Source organism: Trachemys scripta, chromosome 4, assembly GCF_013100865.1.
Source record: "Trachemys scripta elegans isolate TJP31775 chromosome 4, CAS_Tse_1.0, whole genome shotgun sequence".
NCBI classification, from domain to species: Eukaryota; Metazoa; Chordata; order Testudines; family Emydidae; genus Trachemys; species Trachemys scripta.
In genome coordinates this window covers 103,832,504-103,860,291 of record NC_048301.1, presented here as the reverse complement: position 1 = coordinate 103,860,291, position 27,788 = coordinate 103,832,504, and the positions used below count along the sequence as shown (strand labels likewise).

General features: G+C 43.6%; 1 protein-coding gene across 1 annotated transcript; it reads left to right on the top strand.

Moving 5' to 3' along the window:
• Nucleotides 1-3,144: 3,144 nt before the first annotated feature.
• On the top strand, nt 3,145-27,788 carry SPTY2D1 (SPT2 chromatin protein domain containing 1). The gene is made up of 6 exons (XM_034770229.1): nt 3,145-3,350; nt 17,849-17,963; nt 18,605-20,287; nt 21,352-21,511; nt 24,446-24,523; nt 25,742-27,788. Exons 1-6 carry the CDS (start codon nt 3,291-3,293, stop codon nt 25,836-25,838), a joined length of 2,193 nt encoding a protein of 730 aa, XP_034626120.1. The 5' UTR covers nt 3,145-3,290; the 3' UTR covers nt 25,839-27,788.

The window sequence follows — 27,788 nt, the reverse complement described above, 5'->3', positions numbered from 1 at the left end:
GGCCATGCCCCTGCCCTGCCCCTTCTCCGAGGCCCCGCCCTGCTCAATCCATCCCCCCTCCCTCCGTTACTCACTCTCCCCTACCCTCACTCACTTTCACCAGGCTGGGACAGGGGGTTGGGGTGCAGGCTCTGGGCTGGGGCCGCGGGGTTTAGAGTGTGGGAGGGGCTCCGGCCTGAGCTTGGGGCAGGGGGTTGGGGTGCAGGAGGGATTTCAGGGTGAGGGCTCTGGGAGGGAGTTTAGGTGCAGGAGTGGGCTTAGGCCTGGGGCATGAGGTTGGGGTGCAGGGTGTGGGCTCTGGGAGGGGGTGGGGCAGGGGGTTTGGGTACAGGAGGGGGTGCAGGCTCTGGGAGGGGGTTGGGGTGTGGGAGGGGGCTCAGGGCTGGGGCCAGGGGTTGGGGTGCGCGTCCAGGAGCGGCACGAAGTCAGGGCAGGCAGGGAGCCTGCCTTAGCCCCGCTGTGCCGCCGGACTGTTAGCAGCCGATCTCCCGGTTTGGCTGCAGGAGGATTGGCAACCCTAGACTGAGACTGAGATCGACTGTCAGGCGCTCCACGATCGATCAGTCAATCACGATCTACCGGCTGGTGACCACTGCACAGGAATCTGAGTCATAACCAAGCCAGGAGACCTATCCAGAAAGGGAGGGCAGGGGCATGACAAATGTGGAAATGAGAGGGGGAGTTCTAATGAAAGAGACACTGGTTGATTTCTATAGGAAGAGGACCAGGAGAAAACAGCATAATAAATTCTGAGGGAAGACAGAATGTTGAAGACAAGTGATCCACTATATCAAAGCCACTGGTGAAGTCAAGGAAGGAGCACAGGCCCTGAAACTTGGCTGAGAAGGTTGTTGTGGTCTTTAGTGGAATGAAGGGGCTAGAACCCAGTGTGGAAGGGATCTAGGAGTAAGTCAAAGGAAAGGATGTTGATGCAGCACTTGTAGCCAGACTTCCACTGAGATTAGAAGTAAAGGGGAGGAGAGATGGATGAGGTGAGGGGGTGTTTTTTAGGATGCAGGAATAAATGCCTGTTTATACATACAGGGAAAGCAGAAAGAGGACAGAGAGAGTTTCAAGGTGAGGGAATTGTGAGGGGAAAGTGGAGGAACTGGAAGTGGAGAATAAATGACTAACCTCAGGTCATCTATTCTCCACTTCCAATTCCTCCACTTTCCCCTTTGACCCACTCTTCTTCTGTTGTTCACCTTCCTTGCCCCTGCCCTCACAATTTCCTTGCCTTGAAACTCTCTGTCCTTACTGCTTTCCCTGTGTGTACAAACAGAAATTTATTCCCCCATCCTAAAAAACACCCCCTCACCCTGGTGACTGAAAGAAGGGATGTGGAAAAGGAAGGGATGAGAAGTGGAGGAACGTCTAATCTTGCCAATCTTCCTGCAGTCAACAGGAATCTGGATGGAGAGGGTGAGTGGTGGTGGTGGAGAGTTTAAGGAGGAAGTGAAAACTGGCAGACAAGTGTTGAGGTTTTGAGGTAGGAGAAATAGGACTGTTGGGTGAGAAAGATGACAGAACTGGAGGAGAAGAGGGCAATCTTATACACAAAAAATCTCCTAGGTCTCCATTTTGTTTTGAGGCAATCGGGCCAGAGGAATTGGATCTGAGGTGTAAGCCAGGGCTGGGATCTGGTAGGAACAAATGAGTTGAAAGTGGAAGAGATGGTAAAGTTAAGGGTATTGATGAGACTCAGTATTACCTCTCATTTGTTCTTCTCAGTGGTTTGTGTTGTCTTGTGGGGTTTTGTCAATGATTTGAGGAACATTTGAGTTTGGGTTGAAATGTTTACTCTGTTGTTCTGTAGCTGAGCATTGCTCAGACCTGCTGCTATGTGGGAATGGAATGTGTTATCAGGTTTTTCATTTTTGGTACACAGAGTGCCTGCTGCTTTAGTTGACACAGCACCAGGAGCTGAGTGCCCTTTTTCATATCTTGATAGCCAAAGAGAAATTGCCTTACAGTCTTCATGAGAGTTCCTAATTTTTGCAGAACTGCAAATATGGGATTTTTGTTGGGATTTTGTCCCATTCATGAAGTTTGCAGTTAGAGTTTGGCTACAGATTTTGCTCCTGTATAGAATTCTGAGTAATGTTAGGCTACCAAGTATTTTAGGAGTCAAATTTATGTGTGTACAGGGGAGGAAGGAGAGGGCACACACAGCCCACCACACTCTTTCCTGAACTGTATGTTTGCCCTTTTGAAGTTTTGTGATGCAGTATTGCCCACTTCAAGCATTCAAAAAGCATGAATCTGCCCCCCCCCATCATGAGATCATCTTAAAATGAGATTTAAAAAAAATAACAAAAATTGGGTTCTTTACATTAACCATCTGGCTTTTGAGTCTTTTGGGGTCACGTTTTCTCTGCAACCAGAGGAGGTAAAAATTACTTTTAAAAAAATGAAAACTGAGAATCCGTTACAATCACGATTCCAGGAACTGATGCTTCAAGAAAAACAACAAGTATCACAGAAGTCTCCATGAAACTGCAATTTAACAAGACTGGTGATGCCAGGTTGAGAAGGGAGTAGTTTGCAACATGTTCTAGAACTTCTACCTGGAATTTAAAATTTTAATTAGTTTAGGAATATTTGGGGCTTGTTGTGCAGCTCTGAATCCCACCACTATCCCAGACTGCATCAGAGAGGGTATAGAGGCCTGATTCTCTCCTCCTTGCATTTTTTGGGGGGGAAGGGTGGGGAGCAGGTACCACTGATTCCCCAATTCCCTGCATCCTGGGCAAGGGAGTATAGCTCTGATTCCCCTCCCTTACATCCTAAGGGCAAGGGTTGGGGAGGTGGAAGGATTGTTTAGCTGATTCCCACCTACTTGTACACTGGTGGCAACCCTGATTCCCCCCCACTCCCCGCTCCTTGGGGGCGGAGCCAGAGCTCTGACCCCACCCTGGGGACTGGCTAGAGCCCCAGCCTGACCCCATCCCCTCCCTGCACCTCGGGGGCGGGGCCTAAAGCCCTGATTCCGTCTCCCTGCTGCTGGGAAGAGGTGGAGCCAATAGAACCCGAGTCACGTGTTGTTGATGACACGTGTCCCACGCACGGGGGAATGTGACGTTAGCCAGGAAGTGACGCATGAAGGTGGTGACGTGTACGAGGTCATATAAGACGTTGGTTCGGCGCAGTCGTAGGCTGGGGGGGGCCGGAAGTGGTCAGGGGGGAGTTGCAGCTGGAGTGAAGCCTTCTCAGCTGGGCGGTCTGGGGCCCGTCTCGCCGCCGGCCCATCGCCTCCCGGAGCCGCAGAGCGGAGCCAGCCGCGGGCAGACATGGATTTCCGGGAGATCCTGATGGTGGCGTCTGAGCAGCAGGGGCTGAGCGCGGTGTCGGTGAGAGCCCGGGGCGGGGGGCGGGCGCTGGTGAAGGGGTGGGGGGCGCTGAGAAGGAAAAGGCCGGGGGGGGCTTTCGTGAGAGCTGGGGGGACCTGAGCTGGTAGATGGGGCGAGTCGGGGAGGGGGTGCGGGGGGCCACGGGCTGGGCCGGGCCGGGTCACTGCAGCCAGGAGTCCGTTGTCAATTCCCTGGAGCAGCGCGGCGGGCGCCTTTCCAGCCGCGGCTCTCAGCGCTGTGGGAGCGGAGTGGGCTTGTCCTCGGCCTGCTCCGTCCAGCGGCCCGAAATGAGACGCGTATTCCGGTGAAATGTTTGCAGGGAGCTGCAGTTACTGGGGTCCAGGTGGGATCCTCCTTTTCGCTTGCGTTTAAAATACAGTTGACGTTTGTTTCCCGTGTGGGACTAAGAGGCAGAAAGACCGTCCGGGAGCAGCGCACTTCCTAAGCAGCCCCGTAGATCTTTTCTAGCTTTGATCGCTGTGAAATGAAGGAGGCAGCTGTGGCAGGTGGAAGACTGCAGTGTGCTGGGATTAATTTCTTTTTTTCTGGGTAAAACATTTAAAACAAATTTAACGTCCGTCTTTGTTCGCTTTTACAACAAACGGAATAAAATCAGTTTTATGTGGAATTAATGTAGATTTGTGTATAAAATGAGCCAATTAATTGGTACGTGTGAAATCTGAAAGCAGGTAAGGGCAAGTGGCCTGGTGGTAGTACTGTGTTAGGTGGTCTGGATTCCCTGCTCCTGTCTCTGCTACCCTTGACTGGCAAGGGCTGAAATTACTTCTAACACAGTGTACCTGTTGGGGGGGGGGGGGGGGGGACAAGGAACTTTCCTCATTTTTCAGCAGTGATCACTCCAGCTAGCTAAGGAAATTTACTGTTGCTAAAGACTGTCGTGGTCTTGTCCATTCTTCAGTCAGAGCTTTGAGGTTCTCTTTCCCTGGTAACATTTGATATCTTCACTTATCTTGGTGTAGATCTTGGGGTAGGGTGGAGGCATTTGTTTTTGGTATTAGTGATGAATCAGCAATTGCAAGAAAAACAGAACCTTTAACTTTTGTCTTGACAGGTAATTCATTTGCCTGTATGTTGTATTCTATCCCTAACACTTGATCTGTTTCTGTCTTGTAGTAGTTGGGTGTCTTGCACCTTTAAAATTACACGTCTACTCAGTTTTCTCCTGCAGTTTTAATGGAGTACTTGTATTTGCTTTCTATCCTAAATAGTTGCATGTTGTTACTATGCATTGTTGAAATGGCTCTCATGTTCCATATCAGAGGTTTTATACTATTCAAGGGCCCAGTCCTTCTCCTGTTGCTTTGAATGGGTGTTTAGCCATAGCCGTTGTCTTCAAAGAAAGCCGGATCAGCAGGATTTACTTGCATGATTAACTTAATTGCAGAGTGAAAAAGTGCATTTCAGGTGTACAGGAGTTGAGGCTTCCTTGTCTCCCTGCACTGATATAAGTGAAATTAGTGCAACTTCTGCTTGTAGGCAAGGCCATCTGTGTAGTGTGGAGAGCCTTAGGAAGGGTTGCTGTTCTCAGTGAGGTGTGCAGTGGGAACTCTGCTGTGTGGTCTTTTAGGTGCAGTTGCTAAGGTATAGGAGAGGCTATTTCTTGTGGGCTTCTGAAGATAGTAGACATCTAAGGCACCCCTACCTGCTGTTGACTTCAAATGTAAGGGACAATGTAGTTTAGTGGGGTCTAGCAGAATAATTCCAGATTATAGAATTTACACATGCTATTGTCAGTTCTTTGCAAACCAGCAGGACAGTTAAGAACATTTTTTTCTTTTTTTCTTTTAGAAAAACGTAAGAAATTATGTGACATGAAGTTGTACAACTAAGGACTCTCACTATGCACTATGGAAAGTCAATTAAGTTATGGTTTCATATGCTAGGTAACGCTCCCCCGTCTGTGTATTCTCTGCAGTATCATCTTTAATGATCACATCACTGTATGCAATTTAATACATTTTTCTATAACCTTAGATACACAGTAATACAAGATGATGTTTGTGTATGTCTGAGTTTATGAAAGCCATTTGTATGAAAGGTATACAATAAACCATACTTTTGCATCATACATCATGTTAAATGTACCATACAGAGTAATTAGGAAAACTTCCTGGCATATAAACGCCACAAATTCACAGCTAGATTAGCGTCTTTCTTAACTGACTTATTCCCTGAATTTTACTCAAGCAAGGCTTATTTACTATAAATAAGTTTTTAGTACTTGAGTGTTAATGAAGACAATATGTTCCACTTCATGACAATGGAAAAAAAACAGGATGCTGTGGATATGCATCTGATTTGTAGAAAAGTATATTTGTATTTTTTAGAACTAGTATGCGGTCTTTAAGTTAGACTGTATTGTAGTGCATGCTCATTAGAGTCATAGATAAAGTGTGCAACTTCACTGTAGCCTTTTCCTGACTTCTGCTGCTTTAACCTTAATGTTCTTGCAACATAGTATTTTGGGTGGAATAAAGTCATTGGCAATGAGATTTTTAAAACTGGAAAACCAAAGCAGGTTGCTCAGTGTTATCACAGAGGCTTGGTCTACACAACCCCTCTAATTCGAACTAAGGTACGCAACTTCAGCTACGTGAATAACGTAGCTGAAGTTCGAAGTACCTTAGTTCGAATTAGTTCGAACTTACCTTGGTCCACACGCGGCAGGCAGGCTCCCCCGTCGACTCCGCGGTACTCCTCTCGGCGAGCTGGAGTACCGCAGTCGACGGCGAGCACTTCCGGGTTCGACTTATCACGTCCAGACTAGACGCGATAAGTCGAACCCAGAAGTTCGATTTCCAGCCGTCGAACTACCGGGTAAGTGTAGCCAAGGCCAGAGAGTGCAGAAAGGCTGGGTATTTGAGAAGTTCAATTTAAGGGCACTGGAAAGCTTGCTCTGCAGTCTTTCCCATCTATGTATCATTCATTGGCTTCAAGACTTGAGGGCTCTGGGGATGAGGGACTTGGGGTACAAGAGGGGGATCTGGGCTGGGATTGAGGGGTTCGGAGGGCAGGAGGAGGATCAGGGCTGTGGCAGGGGATTGGGGCACGGGGGGGGGCTCAGGGGTACAGGCTCCGCGTGACGCTTACCGCAAGCAGCTCCTGGAAGCATGTTCCCCCTCCTGCTCCGAGGCTTGGCCAGGCAGCTCTGTGCGTTGCCCCATCTGCAGGTGCCACCCCTGCAGCTCCCATTGGCCGGGAACTGCGGCCAATGGGAGCTGCAGGGGCGGTGCCTGCGGATGGGGTGGTGCGCAGAGCCACCTGGCCAAGCCTCCATGTACTACGTAGGAGCCGGAGGGGGGTCGAACTGGAGGGGGGGATCTTGCCGGCTTCTTCCTGGGAGCCGTGCGGAGCAGAGCAAATCCCTGACCCCACTCCCCGGCGGGAGCTCAGGGCCGGATTAAATGGTCTGACAGGCTGGATGTGGCCCGCGGGCCAAGTTTGCCCACCCCTGATCTAGAGCCTCTGAATCCCAGACTTTTGAACTCCAGGCAACAATTCAGAGAGGAGGGGCTGTAATTGAGTCTAGCATAGAGACAGCTTGGCCCCAATCTGGACCATAAATGGTTATTTTAAGAGGAGCAATTAAGGTGGAGTGGGAATGGTGAGGTTGGGCGGGCAGCCTGCCTTGGAACTGGAACAAAAACACTACTTTCAAGTTCATCAGCCAGAACGTTTGATCAATCATTCAACATCCTTTTCTGGGTGCATAACTGGTGTTGGTTCTACCTATATGTTTGAATTTAAATATGCTTTTAGTAGAAAAGGTTTATAATTGCTTCATCCTATTAAGTCTCTAAGGAGTTGCCCTTTGCTAGAAGCCAAAGTGGTGTTCTCCATCATTTATTTATATAAAAGGTTATCTCTGTGAAAGTTCACTACATTTGTCATTATCAAAAGAAAATTTTTTTTCAAAAGAAATTAAGCGCTTTTGTCAATAATGTTTAGTTAAAAACAGTGATAGTATAACAAATTACAACTCCTGTTTGCCAACTGATGCTGCTACATGACTGGAGATTAGGTGGTCATCAAAAGCTTCAGTGGCACAATAAGATTGCCAAAGACAGTCATACTGAACTAGGGTGACCAGATGACAAAGATGAAATATGGGGGGGCGGAACCAAAAAAAAAAAAAGCTGGAGCGGAGGCCCCTCCCTCCCCCCCCGGCTAGGTGGCAGTGGCACAGACCTGTCTCCACCCAACTCTTGGCTCTGACCCCCGATACCTCCCAGCTTCTCGCTCCCGGGCCCAGCCTGGGCTCTGAGCTGTGCAGCCGAGCCGCGCTCCAGGCCCCTCCTGCAGCTCCCGGGCTCCGTTGCCCCAGCCCTGCAGCAGAGGCTGCTCCGTTCCGCCCCGCCTGGGACACTCGCCCCCGCAGCCCCGGGTAGCTCCTCTCCGGCCATGGGGAGCTCGGGACCCACCTGGACAGGGGGCGAACCAGGCAGCCGGCCCGGCCCTCCTGGCAGGAGCGTGTCCGCCCCACACGTGTCTCCACCCACCTGGGCCCTGCCCGCTCTGTGCTGCCCCCAGACCCACTGCGCTGCCCCAGGGGCTGCAGGGCTGGAACAGCCTCTGTGCTGTGCTCCTGGCCATGGCCCGTGTGCAAACCTGGGAGGGAGGGGGAATGCCGCGTGCTTGGTAAAGAGGCGGGGATTTGGGGAGGGATCCAATGGGGGAAAGATGGGGCGGAGTCGGGGCGGGGGGGGCAAGAGCCCATCCGGGCTCCGCCTGTGTGCCGGAGCGGAGGGCAAAATTGCTTGTTTGTCCCGTGTCCCGACCAAACATCAGTCGGGACGCGGTACAAACAAGCAAATATCGGGACAGTCCCGATAAAATCGGGACGTTTGGTCACCCTAGACTGAACATCCAGCCAGACTGTCTTAAGGACTTAGCTAGAGATCAATTGGAGTGGTACTTGAGCTGCAAGCAGGCTGTCCCCCTTTGGAATTTGCATGCATGATGATGATGGTGAATGATAGTATTGCATCATGTCCCAGTAAAATCGTATACCTGTTCATCTCCCCATAGAAAACCAAGTTCAGAAATAATAAAAAGTGTTATAAGTAGTGGTTTAATTCAGAGAGTATTCCCAGTACAAGGTAAGAAGGGGAATGTTGGCTTTTTTAAAGAAAACTCCTTGTAAAGTTATCAGTAAATACAACCATGAGTATATACATCTGGGTAGTGAGTTTATTAGGCAGATGTTGCCAAAGGTTTCCATAGCAGCTACAGAAAAGTGATATGCCCCTTGTGGTGCAGCTGCAAGCACATTTTTACCTGTGTGTTGTAGATATTATGCTGTACAGTGGTTTCAGTATTATATATTCAGTATTCAGCTCCAGCACAGGTTTCTAGTGTGAGCTTGGGCAGGTCACTTAGGCCCAGATCCTCGAAAGTATTTAGGTGCTTAACTTCCATCAATGCCAATGGAAGTTAGGAACCTAAATACCTTTCAGGATTTGAGCATTAGTACCTTGATCATGTACCATATTAATCAATGAGAGTTTTACCATTGACTTCAATGGGTGCAGGATTAAACTCTTGTCTCCATTTCCCCATTTGTGATAAGTGGAGACTTCTCTACTTCACAGGAGTGTTCTTTGGCTTAATGGAGATAAAGTACTTTGAGATATTTGGATGGAAGATACTATAAAAGTGCAAAATATTGTACATGCAAAATAAAATTACAAACATTTTAACACACCCTTTGAGAATTGTTACAACCAAAATCACCCCTTTATCTAGTTCTGTTCTCTGACTGCTGCGAGGAACCTCTCATCAGTAACTGAAATGCTTAGGTTTTCAACCTTTTTTAATTTGCAGACCCCTAAAAAATTTCAAATGTAGATGTGGACCCCTTTGAAATCTTAGACCTAGTCTGTGGAGCCCCCAGGTTGAAAACCATTGTTCTATGGTAATGAAAACCTTTCACGAACCCCTTAGACATAGTCTTCAGACCCCAGATTGAAATCCACTGACAAGGGAGATCTCTTCTACTTCTGGTGAAGGGCCAATCCTTATTATAGAGAATTTATAAAACACAGCAATTAGAAACCTGAAAGAGAATAGGACTTAAATCTCATGGAGGTCACCCAAAACTGAAACAACTTTCCTCCAGACCTGCACTGATTGAAGAGGTTATTTTATGGTAAACCACACTTAGATATGTGGTAAGTGAGTAAACTGAACCATGTGGACTAATGCGGATGGATTTAAATGGCTGCAGTGCAAGTTGAATGCTGAAGAAGTAGCCTCCAACAAAATTTGCAGACACATGGATATCAGTAACATGGTTTATATTGCATCATTATAAAAGCCCCTTCCCTATAAAATTTCTTTCTATGGCTGAGAAGTAGCACCAATGCACAAACAGCTATGAACAGGTCAAGCCAACAGAGCTTATAACCCAAAGTGTATACTTGAAAAAGGTTACGAGCAGCTGAAGACTCAAAAGACCTACTGGTGCTCATTGGAATGTGTATTACCTCCTCTCCTGGGCAGTGGAAACTTTGGGCATGTTATTTCTGCATATGAAATACGAAGATGGGACATGATGTAGAGTAAAAACATGACACGCCTACCCGCAGTCAGTCCACACTTAGCGCTGGTCTACGCTAGGGGCAGGGATCGACTTAAGATATGCAACTTCAGCTACGAGAATAGCGTAGCTGAAGTCAACGTGTTTAGGTTGACTTACCGCAGCGTCTTCATGGCGCTGAGTCAACTGCTGCCACTCCCCCGTCGACTCCGCTTGCACCTCTCGCCACGGTGGAGTACCGGAGTCGACAGACGAGCACTCGGGGATCGATTTATCGCATCTAGACTAGACGCGATAAATCGACCCCGATAGATCGTTACCTGCTGATCTGGTGGGTAGTGTAGACCTGCCCATACATGGGTTCATATAACTGTGTCTCACTCATAAACCAGAGCCTAGAAATACCATCCTACTAGACCAGTGGTTCTTAACCTGGGGTGCGAGATGCCCTTTCTGGGGGGTGTGAGACATGCCAGATTTTTTTAGAAGGTAAATCATTGAAAACACAAATTAAGCACAGGCGCGTAAGTACAACTACTTTGTTTCATCAAACCTATGTATTTATTAACATGATACATTTTTTTAATGATTACTGTAATATACAAACAAAAATATATCTAGGTTTAAAGAACTGACCTACTTCAACGATTTTTGATAAGGGGTGCGAGAACATATTTTGATTTTTGATAAGGGGTGCGAGAACATATTTTGAGAACCAAAGGGGTGCAGGCTGCAGTAAAGGTTCAGAATCTATAAGAACTGTATTAGACCAACTTCCATATGATAATGGGCAAGCCATAGGACGTGATATAAAATGGTGGTCTGGACTGAAGATTTTTTTTTTTATTCTGAGCTTGATTTGCTTTCATAACTGAGATCTAGGGTCCGGCAGAGTTTGTGACCAAAATGTATGTAATATATGGAGATATGCCTATCTCATAGAACTGGAAGGGACCCTGAAAGGTCGAGTCCAGCCCCCTGCCTTCACTAGCAGAGCCAAGTACTGATTTTTGCCCCAGATCCATAAGTGGCCGCTTCAAGGATTGAACTCACAACTGTGGGTTTAGCAGGCTAATGCTCAAACCACTGATCTATCCCTCCCCCCATCTGACTTTTCATTTTTTTTTAAATTAATCTCTATTGCTATGTAAAAGACATAATCAAGGGAAATGACTATATGGAGGGAACAGTGAAACTTGCTATTGATAAATGTCAAATGCATAAACAGAAAAATATTTTTTGTGATCATTTTTGGCTACCGTAATCTTGGGTTTTATGAAAATAACATGTATAAAATGTTCAGACTGATTTTTTTAGTTGACCCTGTAAGCAAAGACATGCAAGACTCTGTTCAAGGAAATTTTCCAAATGAACATCAACTTTGAGGTTTTTGAATAGTTTATCTCAGTGGTTCTCAGCCATGAATACGCATACCCCTGGGGGTACACATAGGTTTTCCAGGGGGTACATCAACTCATCTAGATCAGTGGTTTTCAAACTTTTTTTCTGGCGACCCAGTTGAAGAAAATTGTTGATGTCCATGACCAAATGGACCTGAGGATGAGAAGTTTGGGGTGAGGGAGGGGCTGAGGGCTGGGGCAGGGGGTTGGGGGTGGGGGGGTGAGGGCTGCGGGGTGGGGCTGGGAATGAGGGCTTCAGGGTGAGGGAGGAGGTCAGGGCTCTGGGGTGGGCTGGGGATAAGGGGTTTGAGCTGCAGGAGGGGGCTCCAGGTTTGGGGGGGGGCTCAGGGCTGTGGCAGGGGGTTGAGGTGTAGGAGGGGGTCAGGACTCTGGGGTGGGGGTTGCAGGCTCTGGGGTGGGGCCGGGGATGAGGGGTTTGGGGTGCAGGAAGGGGCTCGGCTAGGGCAGGGGATTGGGGCACGGGCTTACCTCTGGTGGCTCCTGGTCAGCGGCACAGCAGGGGTGCTAAGGCAGGCTTCCTGCCTGTCCTGGCACCACGGACCGCACTGTGCTGGTTCCTGGCCAATGGGAGTGTGGAGCCAGTGCTCGGGCGGGGGTAGCATGCCTGGGAGCCGGACCTGCTGCTGGCTGTTTCCAGGGCACGGTGCGGTATTGGAACAGGTAGGGACTAGCCTGCCTTAGCCGGGCAGCACCACGACAGGACTTTTAATGGCCCAATTGGCAGTGCTGACCAAAGCCGCTGCGAACCAGTCCCTTCCATTCCACAACCCAGTTCTGGGTCGTGACTCACGATTTGAAAACCACCAATCTAGATATTTGTCTAGTTTTACAACAGGCTACGTAAAAAGCACTAGCGAAGTGAGTACAAACTAAAATTTCATGCAGATAATGACTTGTTTATACTGCTCTGTATACTAGACATTGAAATGTAATGGTATAACGCGACCCGATATAACACAAATTCGGATATAACGCGGTAAAGCAGTGCTCTGGGGGGGCGGGGGGGCGCACTCTGGTGGATCAAAGCAAGTTCAATATAACGCAGTTTCACCTATAATGCGGTAAGATTTTTTGGCTCCCGAGGACAGCGTTATATTGAGGTAGAGGTGTACAATATTTATATTCCAATTTTTATTTTACAATTATATGGTAAAAATGAGAAAGAAAGCAGTTTTTCAGTAATAGCATGCTGTGACACTTTTGTATTTTTATGTGTGATTTTGTAAACAAGTAGATTTTAAGTGAGGTGGAACTTGGGAATACGCAAGACAAGTCAGACTCCTGGAAGGGATACAGTAGTCTGGAAAGATTGAGAGCCACTGGTTTACCTTATTGGTCTGAGTAGTGCTCAAATTGCTTTTTTGTTTTTTTCAGTTTTAAACATTGTTTTTAGCTATTCCAATTGTATTTTATCCTTCATGTTTTCTATGATTATGGTTGAGAGATTACAACTATTTTTAAAAATTAATAAACTTGTGCTACTAACACCTTAAATTAATAACTAGGAGTAATTTTTGAAACTTTTCACTCTTCTTCTATCTTGTTTACCTTTTGCATTTCATTCATCTTGTTCAGCCAAAATAGACTGTTTCTGGTTTTCAGAATGCCACTGTTGAGTTGGAGACAGTGCAAGGGAATGGTTAAAATGAAACAAACCATTCATTCTAATTTTTTCAAGTTATGAAACATTTCTATTAATATTGGATTTTGTAATAATTTTAATAAAGCTAAGTTTTCAGCCTGAACTACCTGACTCTTTAGTATCAGCACCAGAGGACTTGTCCCTGAATCAAGATCTTATAGTTTGCTTTATAGAAATAAGGTGCTGTTAAGAAGGTAATTTAAAACCAAAAAAAGTTTTGGCCATAATCATTAAGCAGCCATATTTGAGTTGCAACTTTGACACTTCTAGCTCCTGCTAGCCAAGGCATTTTAATACTTTCACCAGAATCACCAATATGATAGTCTAACATTTATTACTTGTCATCCACCAGGTTAAGCCCAGTAGATCCCAGATCTTTAGTTTTTTAAATAAATCAGTTTTTTTTCCAGCATAGAGAAAATTCTGCTGGTTTGATGGTCTAGTTGTAGCTCAGAATGGTATGCAGAGTGCTTAACCGTGGGACTCCAGTTCGGTCACTCATTCCTGGGCAAAGAAAGTCTGAAAACACTTAGTCCTTGAGCAGCTCCTCTGCTTCCTTCTGGAACACAATGAGCCAATTTCAGAGGGAGCCACATGCAGCTTGCCTGTGGCTGGTAGGGGTTGGTTGGCTGTGGGCAAAATTCAGGGAGGATGAGGTAAAAATTAGCATCCTCTGAGCATGGAAGAGCCTCGGAGGAGGATGGTGGGGAAGAGAATATCTTCTAACAATAAAGCTCATTAGTGGGATGAATAATTTTTTCAATACTTTAAGGCACACAATGTACAGTTGAGGAAAGGCGCTTCCAACGCCCAGAGGATGAGCCTCGAAAACGTATCTTGTATTTTGTGAGAAAGCAAAGCCAGTGTGGTACATTTCAGCAATATTTAGCCATGGAGCTGCTATCAGTTGCTACCCTGAGAGATAATCAGTTTTTACAGTTTGAGAAGCACACTGTTCCAGAATAGCTTGACCTGCTCTTTTCTAAAGGCTGTTTTTCCATTCCTTTGACAAACTTTCTGATAACTGTGTGAAACTTGATTGGTGTAGCTGCTGCTTACTTGATAAAAAGTAGAATGTTCATGCGTATCTTGTCGGTTATTCCAGGAAACTGATGTTGGAGTAGCTCACAGTTTAGAGTAATCATTGTGTGGATGGTTCTGGAACAGCTTTGTGCTTCAGACCAACTGTTCATTTTTTAAATAGAGCTAAACTTATAAACCTGTTCTGGTTACTCATTTCACAGTGCTTACAAACCGAGTTTGAAGAAAATACTTTTTGGAAAGAACTAGTGATTCATAACATGAGAAATACTGTAAATAATTTGAGCAGTGTTTGGTAGCTGCATCTTCAAGATCAAATAGAAATGACATTTAGAAAGCTTCTTTGACTGGGAAAGACTCATTTTAAAAATATTACTATATACCCTTGTACAAGTTCACACACAAATGGTGTTGAGAGGGATTGCTTGTAATGCTACTTATTCACCAGAAAGCAGTGTATTTTGCTGCATTATAATACAGTGCTCAAAAATGCTTCTCTAACACTTAATTTCTTTATAAGCCTTTCTAATGTGATAGATCATTCTGCATTTGGCCCTGCTATATGTAAACCATTTTTTGCCAAGAGGTCCTCTTGTACAAAACTCTTAAACAAAATTTCTATTTTGTACATTCATTATTTTTTAAAATCATTTGTAGAAATTGAATGATAAATTTTCAAATGTAAATGTACTGTTGGTGAAATGTGTTATCAGCTTTAGGAATGAAATCATCCACAGAGCAAGAATATAACCGGTAGTAGCAGTGCAAGGTTCTCTAAACTGCTCACCAGTGTGTGTCAACCTTGTTCTGGAAGGATCTCTTCTAAGAATGAGAGGGTAGTTCAGTCTTTGTCCTTTCAGTCTTAGGTCTAACATCTGAAACTGTTAACAAAAAGCTCAGTCTTGATGATGTGTAAATACATCTCTACCCCGATATAACGCGACCTGATATAATGGGTTAACATATAGCGCGGTAACCCCGGGGCTCCAGCAGCGGGGCTTGGGTGGCGATTTAAAGGGCCCGGGGCTCTTTAAATCACCACTGGAGCCCTGCCGCTGCTACCCCGATATAATGGGGTTTCACCTATAACGCAGTACGGATTTTTGTCTCCCTACAACCACGTTATATCGGGATAGAGGTGTATCTGTCCAATAAGAGCTGGACTGAACGTGCCAACATTTCCCATAGACCTCTGAAGAATTGTTATATGGCAGTATTTTCACCCACTACAAACATGGGTTGGATTTGAACCAAAAACCCAGATGTGGAAAACTTCATATCCCAATTCAGATCCCCTGAACTGTTTAGTTCCCCGGACATTTTATTTTGTACCCAATAGGAAAGTTGAACTAACAACAAAACTGCTATTGGTGCCTTTTGAATGAAGGGCCTGACCCTGGAAATCTTTACTGTCTCTAGTTGTTATTACTAGGGTTACCATACGTCCGGATTTTCCCGGACATGTCCGGGTCAGCCGGGCCCGCGGGGACCCCGGCCGGCGGGGAGCCGGGTCAGCCGGGCCCGCGGGGACCCCGGCCGGCGGGGAGCCGGGTCAGCCGGGCCCGCGGGGAGCCCGGCCGGCGGGGAGCCGGGTCAGCCGGGCCCGCGGGGAGCCGGGTCAGTCGGGCCGGCGGGGAGCCCGGCCGGCGGGGAGCCGGGTCAGTCGGGCCGGCGGGGACCCCGGCCGGTGGGGAGCCGGGTCAGCCGGGCCGGCGGGGAGCCGGGCCCGCGGGGCCGGGAGCCCCTGGCAGTGCTGGGCGGGCCAGGGGTGGTCGGCCGGGGCCGGCACCCCAGGGCCCGAGCTGACCCAGGCTGGAAACGCCGGGGGGCCAGCCTGGGCCGCGCCTCCTCCCCCCACACCCCCCTTACCTGCTTCAGGCTTCCCGCGAATCAAATATTCGCGGGAAGCAGGGGAGGGGGCGGAGACTTTGGGGAGGGGGCGGGGTTGGGCGGGGCTGGGGGCGGGGCCGTGGGCCGTGGAGTGTCCTCCATTTGGAGGCACAAAATATGGTAACCCTAGTTATTACTAAGATGATTAGTCCCACTGATTTCAATTGCAAGTGCAAAGGATTGTTGTTTGTGTGAGTTAAGAACTACTCAAAGGAGTAAGGGGTTTGCAAGAAGTCCTCAGATTGTGAAGATACATTTTGTCAGTAGATACATTCAGGTTGTAGAAAGCTCGTAAACTTGATGCTGAATGTCAAGTTTTGCTACTGAAATGAGATTGTGGTTTTTTTTAGTTTTGCTTTAGCAATTTTAGGAATTACTAAAAGGCAACTTTTAAACAGCTGCTACAGGAGCCTTGCAGCTGGTGTTCTAAGAACCAGTTTTGGCTTAGCGCACTGGTTCTTAGAAATAATCTTCTGAACCTTGAATCTTAGTAAACATATTTGTTTTAACACTCGCTCATATTTTTATATAAAACACTCAAAGCATTTGTGTTGGTATGTTGCAGTCTTCATCAGAAATTAGAGATAAAAAACTCCACCTGGACATGTATTTAAACTGGTTAGCAGTGTAATTTTACACATACTTTTCTTCCTCCTAGATCTTTGGGTTCTCCCGGCTGCTTTTGGATTTAACTAATTTCCCCTATTTCAGTTATCTTATCCATTGTCACCTTTGTTTCCTTCTCTAACCCTTTTTAGTTTGAAATGTGTCTTTTATATAAGGGAAGAAGTTCCAGTAATCCCCTAGTCTCTCCTTTTTACCTCTTCCACACCTTGCAAGTTCTGTGTGATACTAACCACATAAGCCTTGAACTGAAATAACATCAGTTTCACACCTTTAATTATGTCAGAGCAAATCTTTGTGTGGACACACATTTTGGATTAAGAGTATCCTATTTAGATGTAATGTAAATTGATTTTTTACCAAATGAAATTACATCCAAAGAAATTACTCTTAATCTGACATTAGGGTCCACACACAGACTTGCATCAAAAATAACTAATAGTATAAAATAGAGCCAATGTAGTTATATTGATTCCAGTTTGTATGCAGGCAGACAAGGAAGGCCAGATGAAGCCTGTAAACTCTTTCGATCTGGAAAGGGGGAGTCATCCAAGAGTGAGGTGTATTACCTCACTCTCCAGACAAAGGCTCATGTGTTGTGTGTGGTACTCCTTTCCCCTACTGGGCCAGAGAGCGTAGAGCTGCATCTGGGTCCATTCTAATGGCTGTTTCTACTAGACCACTGGTGTAGATATTGCACATGTTGTCAATCTCCCCTCCTTTTCTCCCTTTTTTTTCCTCTTAATACCTTCTGATTTTCTTCTGTCCTCTCTTTTGGTCCATTTCCTCCTTTCTGGTTCCTTGTCCATTTTATGCCCAGAATGGCTCCTTTGCCACGGCCTTTGTACATAGGGCCTGTTCCTGTGCAATGCTGGGCCGCCTCATTTCTTGTTGAACTCTGTTGCTTAATGAATATTGCCTTTCATTGTTAACATATTTAAAGCCAGATAAATCCCTATTACTAAGGCTTTGTCTACACTAGCACTTTTGTCAGCAAAACTTTTGTCGGTCAGGGGTCTGAAAAAACACACCCGTGATTGATGTACATTTCACCGACAAAAGCACCAGCGTGACCAGCGCGATGTTGGCAGGCGAGCGACTCCTGCCGACATAGCTACCGTTGTTCATTGGGGGTGGTTTAATTATGCCAGCAGAAGAGAGGCCGCGTAAGAGACTTTACAGCAGCGCAGGTGCAGTGGTACAGCTGTCCGTAGTGTAGGCAGCCTAATTTCTCATTGATTGTGATTTTCCCATTTAGTAAAAACAGCTATATATATTAAAACCTTTGTTTTCTTCTGATCGATTTGCTTTCTCTTTGCAGAAAAGATACAGTTTGGCAGTAGGCCCTCCCAAAAAAGATCCAAAAGTCAAGGGCGTCCATTCTGCAGCAGTGCAAGCTTTTCTGAGACGGAAAGAAGAAGAAAGTAGGGGGAAAGGTACCTGTTCAAGTTATTCTGAGTATTCCCTACTGGAGAAGAACTTCTTCAGTGACTCTCTTTGGGACATTTTTACCCTACTCCTTACGTGCCTTTGAATATAATTGTTATAGATCCCCACTCTTTGGAATGTCCTTACATAATTGCTGCGGAGTCAGAACCCACTGTAGAGCAATGATCCTCAGAGTTGCGCGCATTCTCCTTTGTGAATCCAAATGTTTGCTCAGCAGCACTTCTGCACTCGCTATCAAAGCAGCCAGAAAGGACTAATAGCATGAACCAGGAGCGGGCACAAGGAATTGTTCTGAACTTTTGTACAGCTTTTAATATTGAAAAAAATGTATTTAACAGAGTCTGAAAGTGACAAAAAGCCAGGATTCTTGTCTTTATATCACAACATTGTGCCTTTAAAAATTAGATATGCTAACCTCATCTGGATTAATTTTAAATCTTTTGGCTATAGACTTTATTCAAACCATTGGTGTTTTAAAGTTGTGTGTATGTTCCCTATAGTTGTTGTTGTTCAGACTGAACTGTAGCCATGTTCTTCATAATATTTACTTAATCCCTCTGGAATTGTTCATCTCCAGAAATTTAGATTAGACGTGACTGAAAAATCTTTTCCTGATATTCTTTTACAGAACTAGAGGCAAAAAGGAAGAAGGAGGAACTTCTAGCTAAGCGTATTGAACTGAAACATGACCGAAAAGCAAGAGCTATGGCTTCACGGACAAAGGACAACTTTTATGGCTATAATGGCATTCCTATTGAAGAGAAGCCTAAAAAGAGACAGACTTGTGAAAATGTCGATCGATGCACAGATGCAGAATATATGACAGAAGATGAGGCAGAGCAATTTGAATACAGTCAGACTGAATCTGAGCATGAACCAGAGGAATATGAAGAGAAACCATCCAAAGCTGCAGTGAAACCAAAGGCACCTCCCAAAAGTGCCCCTACCCCTATGAACTTTGTAGATCTTCTGAGGCTGGCTGAAAAAAAACAGTATGAACCAGTAGAAATAAAAGTAGTGAAAAAGACAGAAGAAAGGCCAAGAACAGCAGAAGAATTGAGAGAGAGAGAATTTTTGGACCGGAAAAACAAAAAAGGGGAAATCCAGAAAGAGAAGAAAAAACCTGAAAAAGAGATTAAGAATGTAACTGCATCAAATTCTTCAAATAAAGTGTTTTCTCAGAAAGACTTTATAAATGCAAAACTTAGCAAAAACTCAGTGGATAAACATTCCTCTTCAAAAGGTAGTTTCCCCTCTCAGTGTGGTGCTGATAAGAAATCCAGTGGGCCTGTGTTTAGCGACAAACATGCAAGGTCATCATCTTCCTCCAAATCCAGTCAAGTGGAAAAAGCAAAAGTCACACAAAATGGATCTTTAAAAAGCTCATCGAGTGGCATCCATAGTAAATCTTCAGTCAATGGAGTAGGAAAATTTGGGTCAAGCACTCATACACCAAACGCAAAAGCACCTGCTAATGGGGCTCAGAAACTACAATCTGTTAAAGAACTTAGTCTGAAAAAATCTACTTCTGTCCATACAAAACTGGGTAGTGCAACATCCCCTCAGCATGAAATAGTTAAAAATTCCAGCTCTGGGCGGCCGGGGAGCAGTGCGGGGTCGAGCGGGCCCGGGCGGCCGGGNGGTAGGCTGGGGAGCAGTGCGGGAACAGGCGGGCCTGGTAGGCCAGGGAGCAGTGCGGGAATGGGCGGGCCCGGACGGCTACCCAGCAGTGCAGGAACAGGCGGGCCTGGTAGGCCGGGGAGCAGTGCGGGAATGGGTGGGCCCGGGCGGCTACCCAGCAGTGCAGGAACAGGCGGGCCTGGTAGGCCAGGGAGCAGTGCGGGGACAGGCGGGCCCGGGAGGCTGCCCAGTAGTGCAGGAACGGGTGGGCCGGGGCGGCCAGGGAGCAGTGCGGGGATGAGCAGGCCGGGGAGCAGTTCGGGGATGGGCGGGCCCGGGCGGCTGTCCAGCAGTGCGGGGACGGGCGGGCCCGGGCGGCCGGGGAGCAGTGCGGGAATGGGCAGGCCGGGGAGCAGTGTCAGGATGGGTGGGCCCGGGCGGCCAGGGAGCAGTGCGGGGATGGGTGGGCCTGGGCGGCCGGGGAGCAGTGTGAGGATAGGACCTGGAAAGTCAGTCAATTCAAGCGTGGAACCTGGGCGACCAGGCAGCAGCTCAGCTGCACCTCCAAAACCTAAGTGCACTGTTGTATCAGAAACAATCTCATCTAAAAATTTAGTCTCCAGACCAAGTAATGTACCAATGAATGGAACGAGACCTCCTCCAGGGCATAGACCAGTGTTTCATCCACAAGGTATGCTGTTTTCAGCAAATAATGTTTTGTGTTACAAATATGTTTCATGCATTACTTGTTGCACATTTCTGAGGTTGAAGTTGATCAGAATTCCCAGCGAATTGTAGATAGATTTTTCTAAGTGTATCTGATAGCCAGAGTTGCATTCTGAAGAATGCCACTAAATAGCAGTATGACTTTTTCTCTCCCCTTGCCACTCATTGCAATATTTCTTTCCTTTTCACCGAACACTTACACCCAAGAAAATAAGATCCTTGTGTGGGTGAGATCTTTTCCAGGGAAAGAGAGAGAACAAAATTAATAAATAGAAAGGAAGGAGGGAGGAGTCCAACTAACCAAAAAAAATGTAATTAGGTCTTTTCAGGTAACTTTTATAAACACGAGCTGCTTTTTAAGGGTAGGTGGGTGAGTAGCCAAAGGGGAGAGAAATGAAGGATTCCTGAGGCCAGGTGTCATTTAAAATTGTGATTAATTAAATTTTAATAGTGCCTTCTGTTCAAGGATCTCAAAGCACTTCATAAACGTTAGGCCCCACAACAAATCTGTGACGTATGCTTAGTAAGTGTTGTCTGGATTTACTCTACCTTGTTGGCATGGGGAAGTGAAGTTTAAGAAAAAAATCTTTGTAGTTGTAAATAGGATAGCACTTTTACAAATGAGTGTATTGAAATTCCATGGTTGAGCAAGTATGCAGGCATATATTTACCTTTCATTCTAGCAGTTCTTCTGGGATGCAGTTGACTGTAATGATGGGAAACTTGGCTTGTATGTGTAGCTTAGAGGAAATATTTCCTCTTGCTGAGACTCTTGGAATGTCCAAATCATTTTTTTTTTTTTTAAAACTCAGTCTTGCGGCCCAGAACTGCAAATTGTACTCCAAATCATAGATATACCTGCACAGAGTCCAGTGAAATCATGTGTTTATCAAGGAGAAAAAAATGGGAGAGAAGTAATGGGGAGAAGCATAAATAGAAAAATAATAAAAATAATAATTTCAGTAGTGAAGATTATTTTGTGACAGATGCGTTACAGAAGCTGTAAATATTTTTACTCTTTCTCTTTAGGTCTTCCAAGGCCTTCTCTTCCACCTATAAGTTATAAAAGGCAAATAGAAGATGATGAGGAATATGACTCTGAAATGGACGATTTCATTGATGATGAAGGGCAACCCCAGGAAGAAATATCAAAACATATTCGAGAAATATTTGGCTATGATCGGAATAAGTAAGAGAAATTAAGATGTAACAATATTTTCATGTCCTACATTAATTTTGTTTGACCAGCTCTTTTCTTCTGAAACTGTAAATTGTTAAACACTTAGTGTTGCACCCAACATAGAAGAAGCTCTAATAAAGAATTCCCCTAACAGGCTAGAACTGATCACAGAACTAAAAATTAATGGTAGCTTAGTTACAAGTGATCATGACTTGATCACATTTAAAATGTGCAAACAGAAGAAAGTCCAAACCAGTAGTGTATATATACTTGATGCTTTAACAGAGCCAACTTTACAAAGCTGAAAACAATTATGAGCCAAATCAGCTGGAAGGAAGAATTTAATCAGAAAAAATGTGAATGATAATTGAGGATCATTTAAAAACATCTTACTAAATGCTCCAAAAATCCACCAACTGAAGTGGAAGGTCATGGTGGTTAAAAAAAACAATCTGATTTAGAGAGAAAGAGAAAAAAACTAAAAAAAAAAAATATAAATATATATATATATATATATATATATATATATATATATATATATATATATATATATATATTTAAAACAAATGGAAGAAAGGAGATGTTGACAGTGATGAATATAAATTGAAAGTTAGGAATTGTAGAAAATTGATAATGAAAGCAAAGGGACACAAGGAAAAATCTATAGCCAGCAGAATTAAGGACAATAAGAAGGACTTTTTAAAATATGTTGGAAACAAAAAGAATCCTGCCAATGTTATTGGTCTATTACTAGATGGAAATGGTAGAATTATCAATAATCAGAAAAGACAGAAGGGTTCAGTAAATATTCTTGTTCTGTATTTGTGGGGGGGAAACAGATGATATAGTCTAATCACATGGTGATTACGCGCTTTCCATTCCGCAAGTATTTCTGGAGGGTGTTAAGCTACTAAAGAAGCTACTAAAGTTGCTCTAATAAATTTGTTAGTCTCTAAGGTGCCACAAGTACTCCTGTTCTTCTTTCTACTAAAGTTGGACGTTTTTAAATCATCAGGTCCAGATAACTACCATCCAAGATTTTTAAAAAAGCTTGCTAAGGAGTTCACTGGACTGTTAATGTTGATTTTCAATAAGTCTTGGAGCACTGGGAAGTTCCAGAAGATGAGGAAAAAGCTGATAATGTGTCAAGTTTTAAAAAGGGTAAATGGGATGTCCTGGGTAATTATAGGCCTGGCAGCCTGATGTGAGTCCCAGGCAAGATAGTGGAGTGGGTGATATGGGTCTCGATTAACAAACACTTAAAGGAGGGTAATGTAATTAATGCAAATCAACGTGGCTTTATGGAAGATAGATCCTATCAAACTGACTTGATATCTTTTTTTTCCCCTAGAGATTACAAGTTTGGTTGATAAAAGTAATAGTGTTGCATAATATATTTAGACTTCTGTAAGGTATTTGACTTGGTACTGCATGACATTTTGATTAAAAAACTAGAATGATCTAAAATTTGGTGGTAATGAAGCATAAATTAAAAAATTATCAATTCTTTGAGTCGCCGTATGTGATAACTGACAATATGTATTTCCAGCCCTGTGGTATTTAATGCTTTATTATAGAATAGAATATTAGGGTTGGAAGGGACCTCAGGAGGTCATCTAGTCCAACCCCCTGCTCAAAGCAGGACCAATCCCCAGACAGTTTTTTACCGCAGTTCCCTAAATGTCCCCTTCAAGGACTGAATTCACAACCCTGGGTTTAGCAGGCCAATGCTCAAACCACTGAGCTATCCCTCCTGCCCTTTGGAATGCTTTCTATGGAAGCCTGTAATATTTCATAGTCTCTTCTAAATATTTATACTATATTCAACATTATAGTATTTTGTTGCCTAAGTGTAAAGCTGTGTAGCTAGCTCTTCAATTTGTGTTAACTGTTCTGTCAGAGGGTCAAACCTCTGATATATTTGTTACATGGAGCAATTAACATATGCACACATTGACACAGAAATGAAACCTTTTATTTGCCTCATTTCATACTCTGCCTCCTTTCTTAAAGTATATTTTTAAACTTAATGATATTTCAAAAACCTCAGTTTTTCTTGATAAAACAATATTTTCTTTAACAGTGTGGCACCCCTAATAGAGCTGCCATGTAAGCATAACCCACCATATGAATTAATTAGTGTGAATAGTGTCAAGTGAACATTTTTGACGTGAAGATTTGTGAAGCAGAAGTGTTACCCTCTTCTGCTTGCAATTGTTCTTTCGCAGCTGTCTTGCCAATCAGTATAGTTGTCATTAAAATATCATGACAGTTCATCCACAAGTAGGCAACTGCTTCCTCCTTCACACAATTCAAACTTTGTTTCTACTTGACTTTCATTTGTCTTTTTTTTTTTTTTTTTTGGGTGGATGGGAGGGAAGGTGGGTAACTAAACTGTCCAAAGTCCCAGGTGAGGAAAAGAGCGAAACTATTCAAATAAGAGATTAAAAAAACCTGGCATACTGTCAAGAGCTTTTCTTTTACAATGTTGGGCTAGTGGCTCAAAGACTAAATCATATGGATATATTTGTTATTTTCTAATGAAGAATACTAGGAAGGATTTCAGCCTTTTCCATATTTTGCTGTTATGGACACCTGGACCTTCAACAGCAGGTCTGATATAGTTAGCACTGCAACAGAAACGAAACAGAATGAGCCATATCAAGTGTCAGGTGTGCTGCATAGGACAGGACACGCTTTCTGTAATTCACTATTGAACGTGGGTTAACAAATACTCGGATAAGTAAGTTAAAGTATGCTTATTATTCAGCGGGTTAAAACTTGAGTTTAATTTTTTGGAGAAGTGTAATAGGGTATAAATCAGGATAATCTTTTATTTTAAAAAATCTTGCCTATTCTTAATTCAACCATATGTATTCGTGTTGATTAGCGCTAATTTTTGTTTTTCATTATATTGGATTAAATATAAGTATTTGCTTTCAGATATAAAGATGAAAGTGATTATGCCTTACGTTACATGGAGAGCAGCTGGAAAGAGCAACAAAAAGAGGAAGCCAGGAGGTATGAATTAGATTTAAGTTTTGTTAGTAAGAATTTTCTTCTGCTTACTACTAGAACCTTTGTCATGTAGCTGAGTTAAAATGGACATTTGTCAGGTGAAATTTGGTCCTAAATACAAGCTTTGTGAAAACGGGCTTACATAAAACTTAAGGCCAAATATCTTCCATAAGTGTCTTATAGTTCCAGTCAAAAAATGTTAACAAACCTTGCGGTTTATCACTTAAATATTGTAGAATTTTGCTAATTCTTGAGAGCTGGGGAAAGGAATTGACTAGTAAATGCATATATAAACATCGTCCAGACACAAAAATGCAAAATATAGTAGTAATAAAATAATGAAAAATAAAGCAGATTTTTGAATTTCAGTCATTCATCTCTGGGGCTGCTCTTTAGTGGCAATATATGACACAGGCCAACAACCTGTAATAGATTTTTATCATCTGCATGGTTTGAAGGTGAATGTGGTGGAGTTATAAAATCTACTCAGTGTTTTACCCCAGCTACTGAGTACTGGGACTCAAGCATAGAGACAGTTGCGCAAGTTTCCTGTTTCCTTATTGGGCCTTTTCGTTGTCCTTTAAAAGATGTTAAGTATTGCATACTTGCAACTTCTCACCAAGGTTGGTCAGTAGGTCTTGATTGCTTCCCCAGGTACAGCTACTCTTCTCACAAAGTTAGCCAGCCTGCAATATGGAGTTACGGGGACCAACTGTCCAATTGATTACTTGAATGCTACACAGCAGCTGCTCTTCACCAGATTGTGTGATTGGGACCATGAAACAAGGGTTTTTCAGTGTTGATCACCTGGCTCCCTGTTCAACTGAAAAACCTGTTTCTGAAGGTTTAGATGCTCCCCTTAAAAGTCTAAGGAAAGAGTTGTATTAATTGTAAAGCACCTGTGCAAAATATCTTTTTCTCTCTACCCCAAAATGCTTTTAACCAAATATCCTAGACTTGTTGTGCATCCTTCAAGTGGAGAGAGATCTTTCTAACCCAACAAACCTAAAATTCTGGGTACCATGCAGCTTTCATTTTAAAAGAAAAATATCTTATGCCAAACTTCAAATATTTGAATACTTGGTGTATTTATTACTTTAAGTTAAACTCTAAATTTGGGTTAGTTACTTTTTCTACATGAAAAGAAGAGCAGGAGTTGTACACATTAATGTCTCTGGGTAGCAGTGTGTAAAGGATTTGATATCTTCTCTTATTTGGCAGTTTGAGACTTGGTGTCCAAGAGGACCTAGAAGAGCTGAGACGTGAAGAGGAGGAATTGAAACGTAAGAGGCAGGCAAAGAAGCTGAGGACACGTTAACTGATTTACAGTGGTTTTGTTCTGTTTTTCTACTGTCCTGGTCACCCCTTTGCCTCAATATTTCAGCTCCTCTTATACTATAACTTTAGTTTTTATTTGCTTATTGGTGAGCAAGAAAATATGTAAAGGGAGGAGAGGGCATAGAAAAACATGGCTTTAGTTTGACCCTAAAATATTTATTTTTAATACTTGCCAGGGTTAATTTTTTACAAAAAGAAACTAATGCAGATTTTTGGAATAAAAGCTATTAATGAATGTTTCCATTGACTAAATTAGTTCAAAATGCCAGCAGAAATATTGACTAACTATGCACTGGCTTGCAAGATTTATGTGGGCCCATACACCAGTAAATCAGACTTGCATTCTTCATTTGACATGTGGGGAAAAAAAGATGAATGCCATTTATGTTCCTTAGTTATTTTTAAGAGATAAAAGTACTGCTTTGTCTTAAATCTCCAGAATTAGGATCCCTCAAAATATTGAAATATCTTCTGTTCAAAACAGCTTGGTTGTAAATTTCAGCCATTGCCAGTAATGTTTAAAGCAATAAAATGATGTGTTTTTCTGATTTGAGAACCTTGTGTCTTAACAAAAATAGTAATTAAACAAACAGAAGAACCTTTAATTTCTAAAAAATGCTTGTCATTCATTATACCTTGCATTTAGCAGTGTGACCAAGTTTACATTGGCATTTTTTATGTCTGGAATGTCAATGCCAACCGATTTCAGTAAAACACAAATAAACATTTTTCCTGGAAAATAGGAATTTGCAACGTTTGTATATAACTAGTGCTTTTTAGCTCAAGCAAATGCTTAGGAATTTTTTTCTGCCCTGTAAATCTTAAAATTGATCTTAGTTTCATCTGTTTTTACACATTGAGTGTACAGTACACTTTTTTGTTTTCTCTTGTATTAAAAATCAGGTTTTTTTTAAATATGAAGCAGTTATTTATGCAAGCAGTTCCAAAGTCTGGAAGAGTACATTAGAATGAAGTTGTGTGAAATACAGAATTTTCAGATATTTTTTTATGATCAAGCCAAGATGCATTTGCAATTCCTCTGTGATATCAAATAACTTTGCAGTTGTCATGCTGAATTTAACTAGTGAATACTTCTGATTTAATTTTAGTGAACCAAAAATTTAAATGTAATGTATATCAAGAGAGTTCCGCCCTCTATTTTGATGCCCATATTGCACCTTTATTTCAAGCTATGCACTACAAAGATACGTTTCCTCTCAGTAAATAAGCGTGTAAACAGTAGGCACAAAGTTCATCTAAATCTGCAGAGATTGCACTCTGGGTTCACAGCCCTAATCTAATGATGCATTACTTTTTATCCCACAAGCTACCATAGTGTGTGGTCTCATCAAAGAACCAGTATCACTACTCTACTCTGCTTCAAGCATTAGCTCTCCATTAGTAGTACTTCTACCATTAGATCCTTGAACTGTTGCTAACCTCTAATGCTAGAAGCAATTGGCAAGTGTTACAAGGTTATTGGGGGTAAGTGGAAGAGACTGGCCAAGGAATAAGGAGGAGGTGGGGGAAGAGAAATTGCATGCAAAATGAGTAGATACACAAGGACGGAGGGAACTTAGCCTATCAGAGAGCATTTCTTGTCATTGCTGTCTCCAGAAACACCAATTCTAGCATCAAAGTGGAAGGGCCAATATTGGCAGCAGGTGACCTGACTCACTGTAAGGAAAAAAAGGGACATTGTCCCTATTATAAACTGTTTTGGGCAGTGGTGAATCAGTCCATCTTTTCAACACACTGCTAAAACGAATGAACCCTTTGGATAGTCGTTACAGGTTTGTGTAGTAGTAATTGACAGATACCCAAATTAAGGTAATTACCAGTGCACCTATGTATTTTTTTAAAAAGTGTGTATATTGCATAGCATAAAAACTGATCCAGCTCTATTGTACTTGAGATATCTCAAGTACAA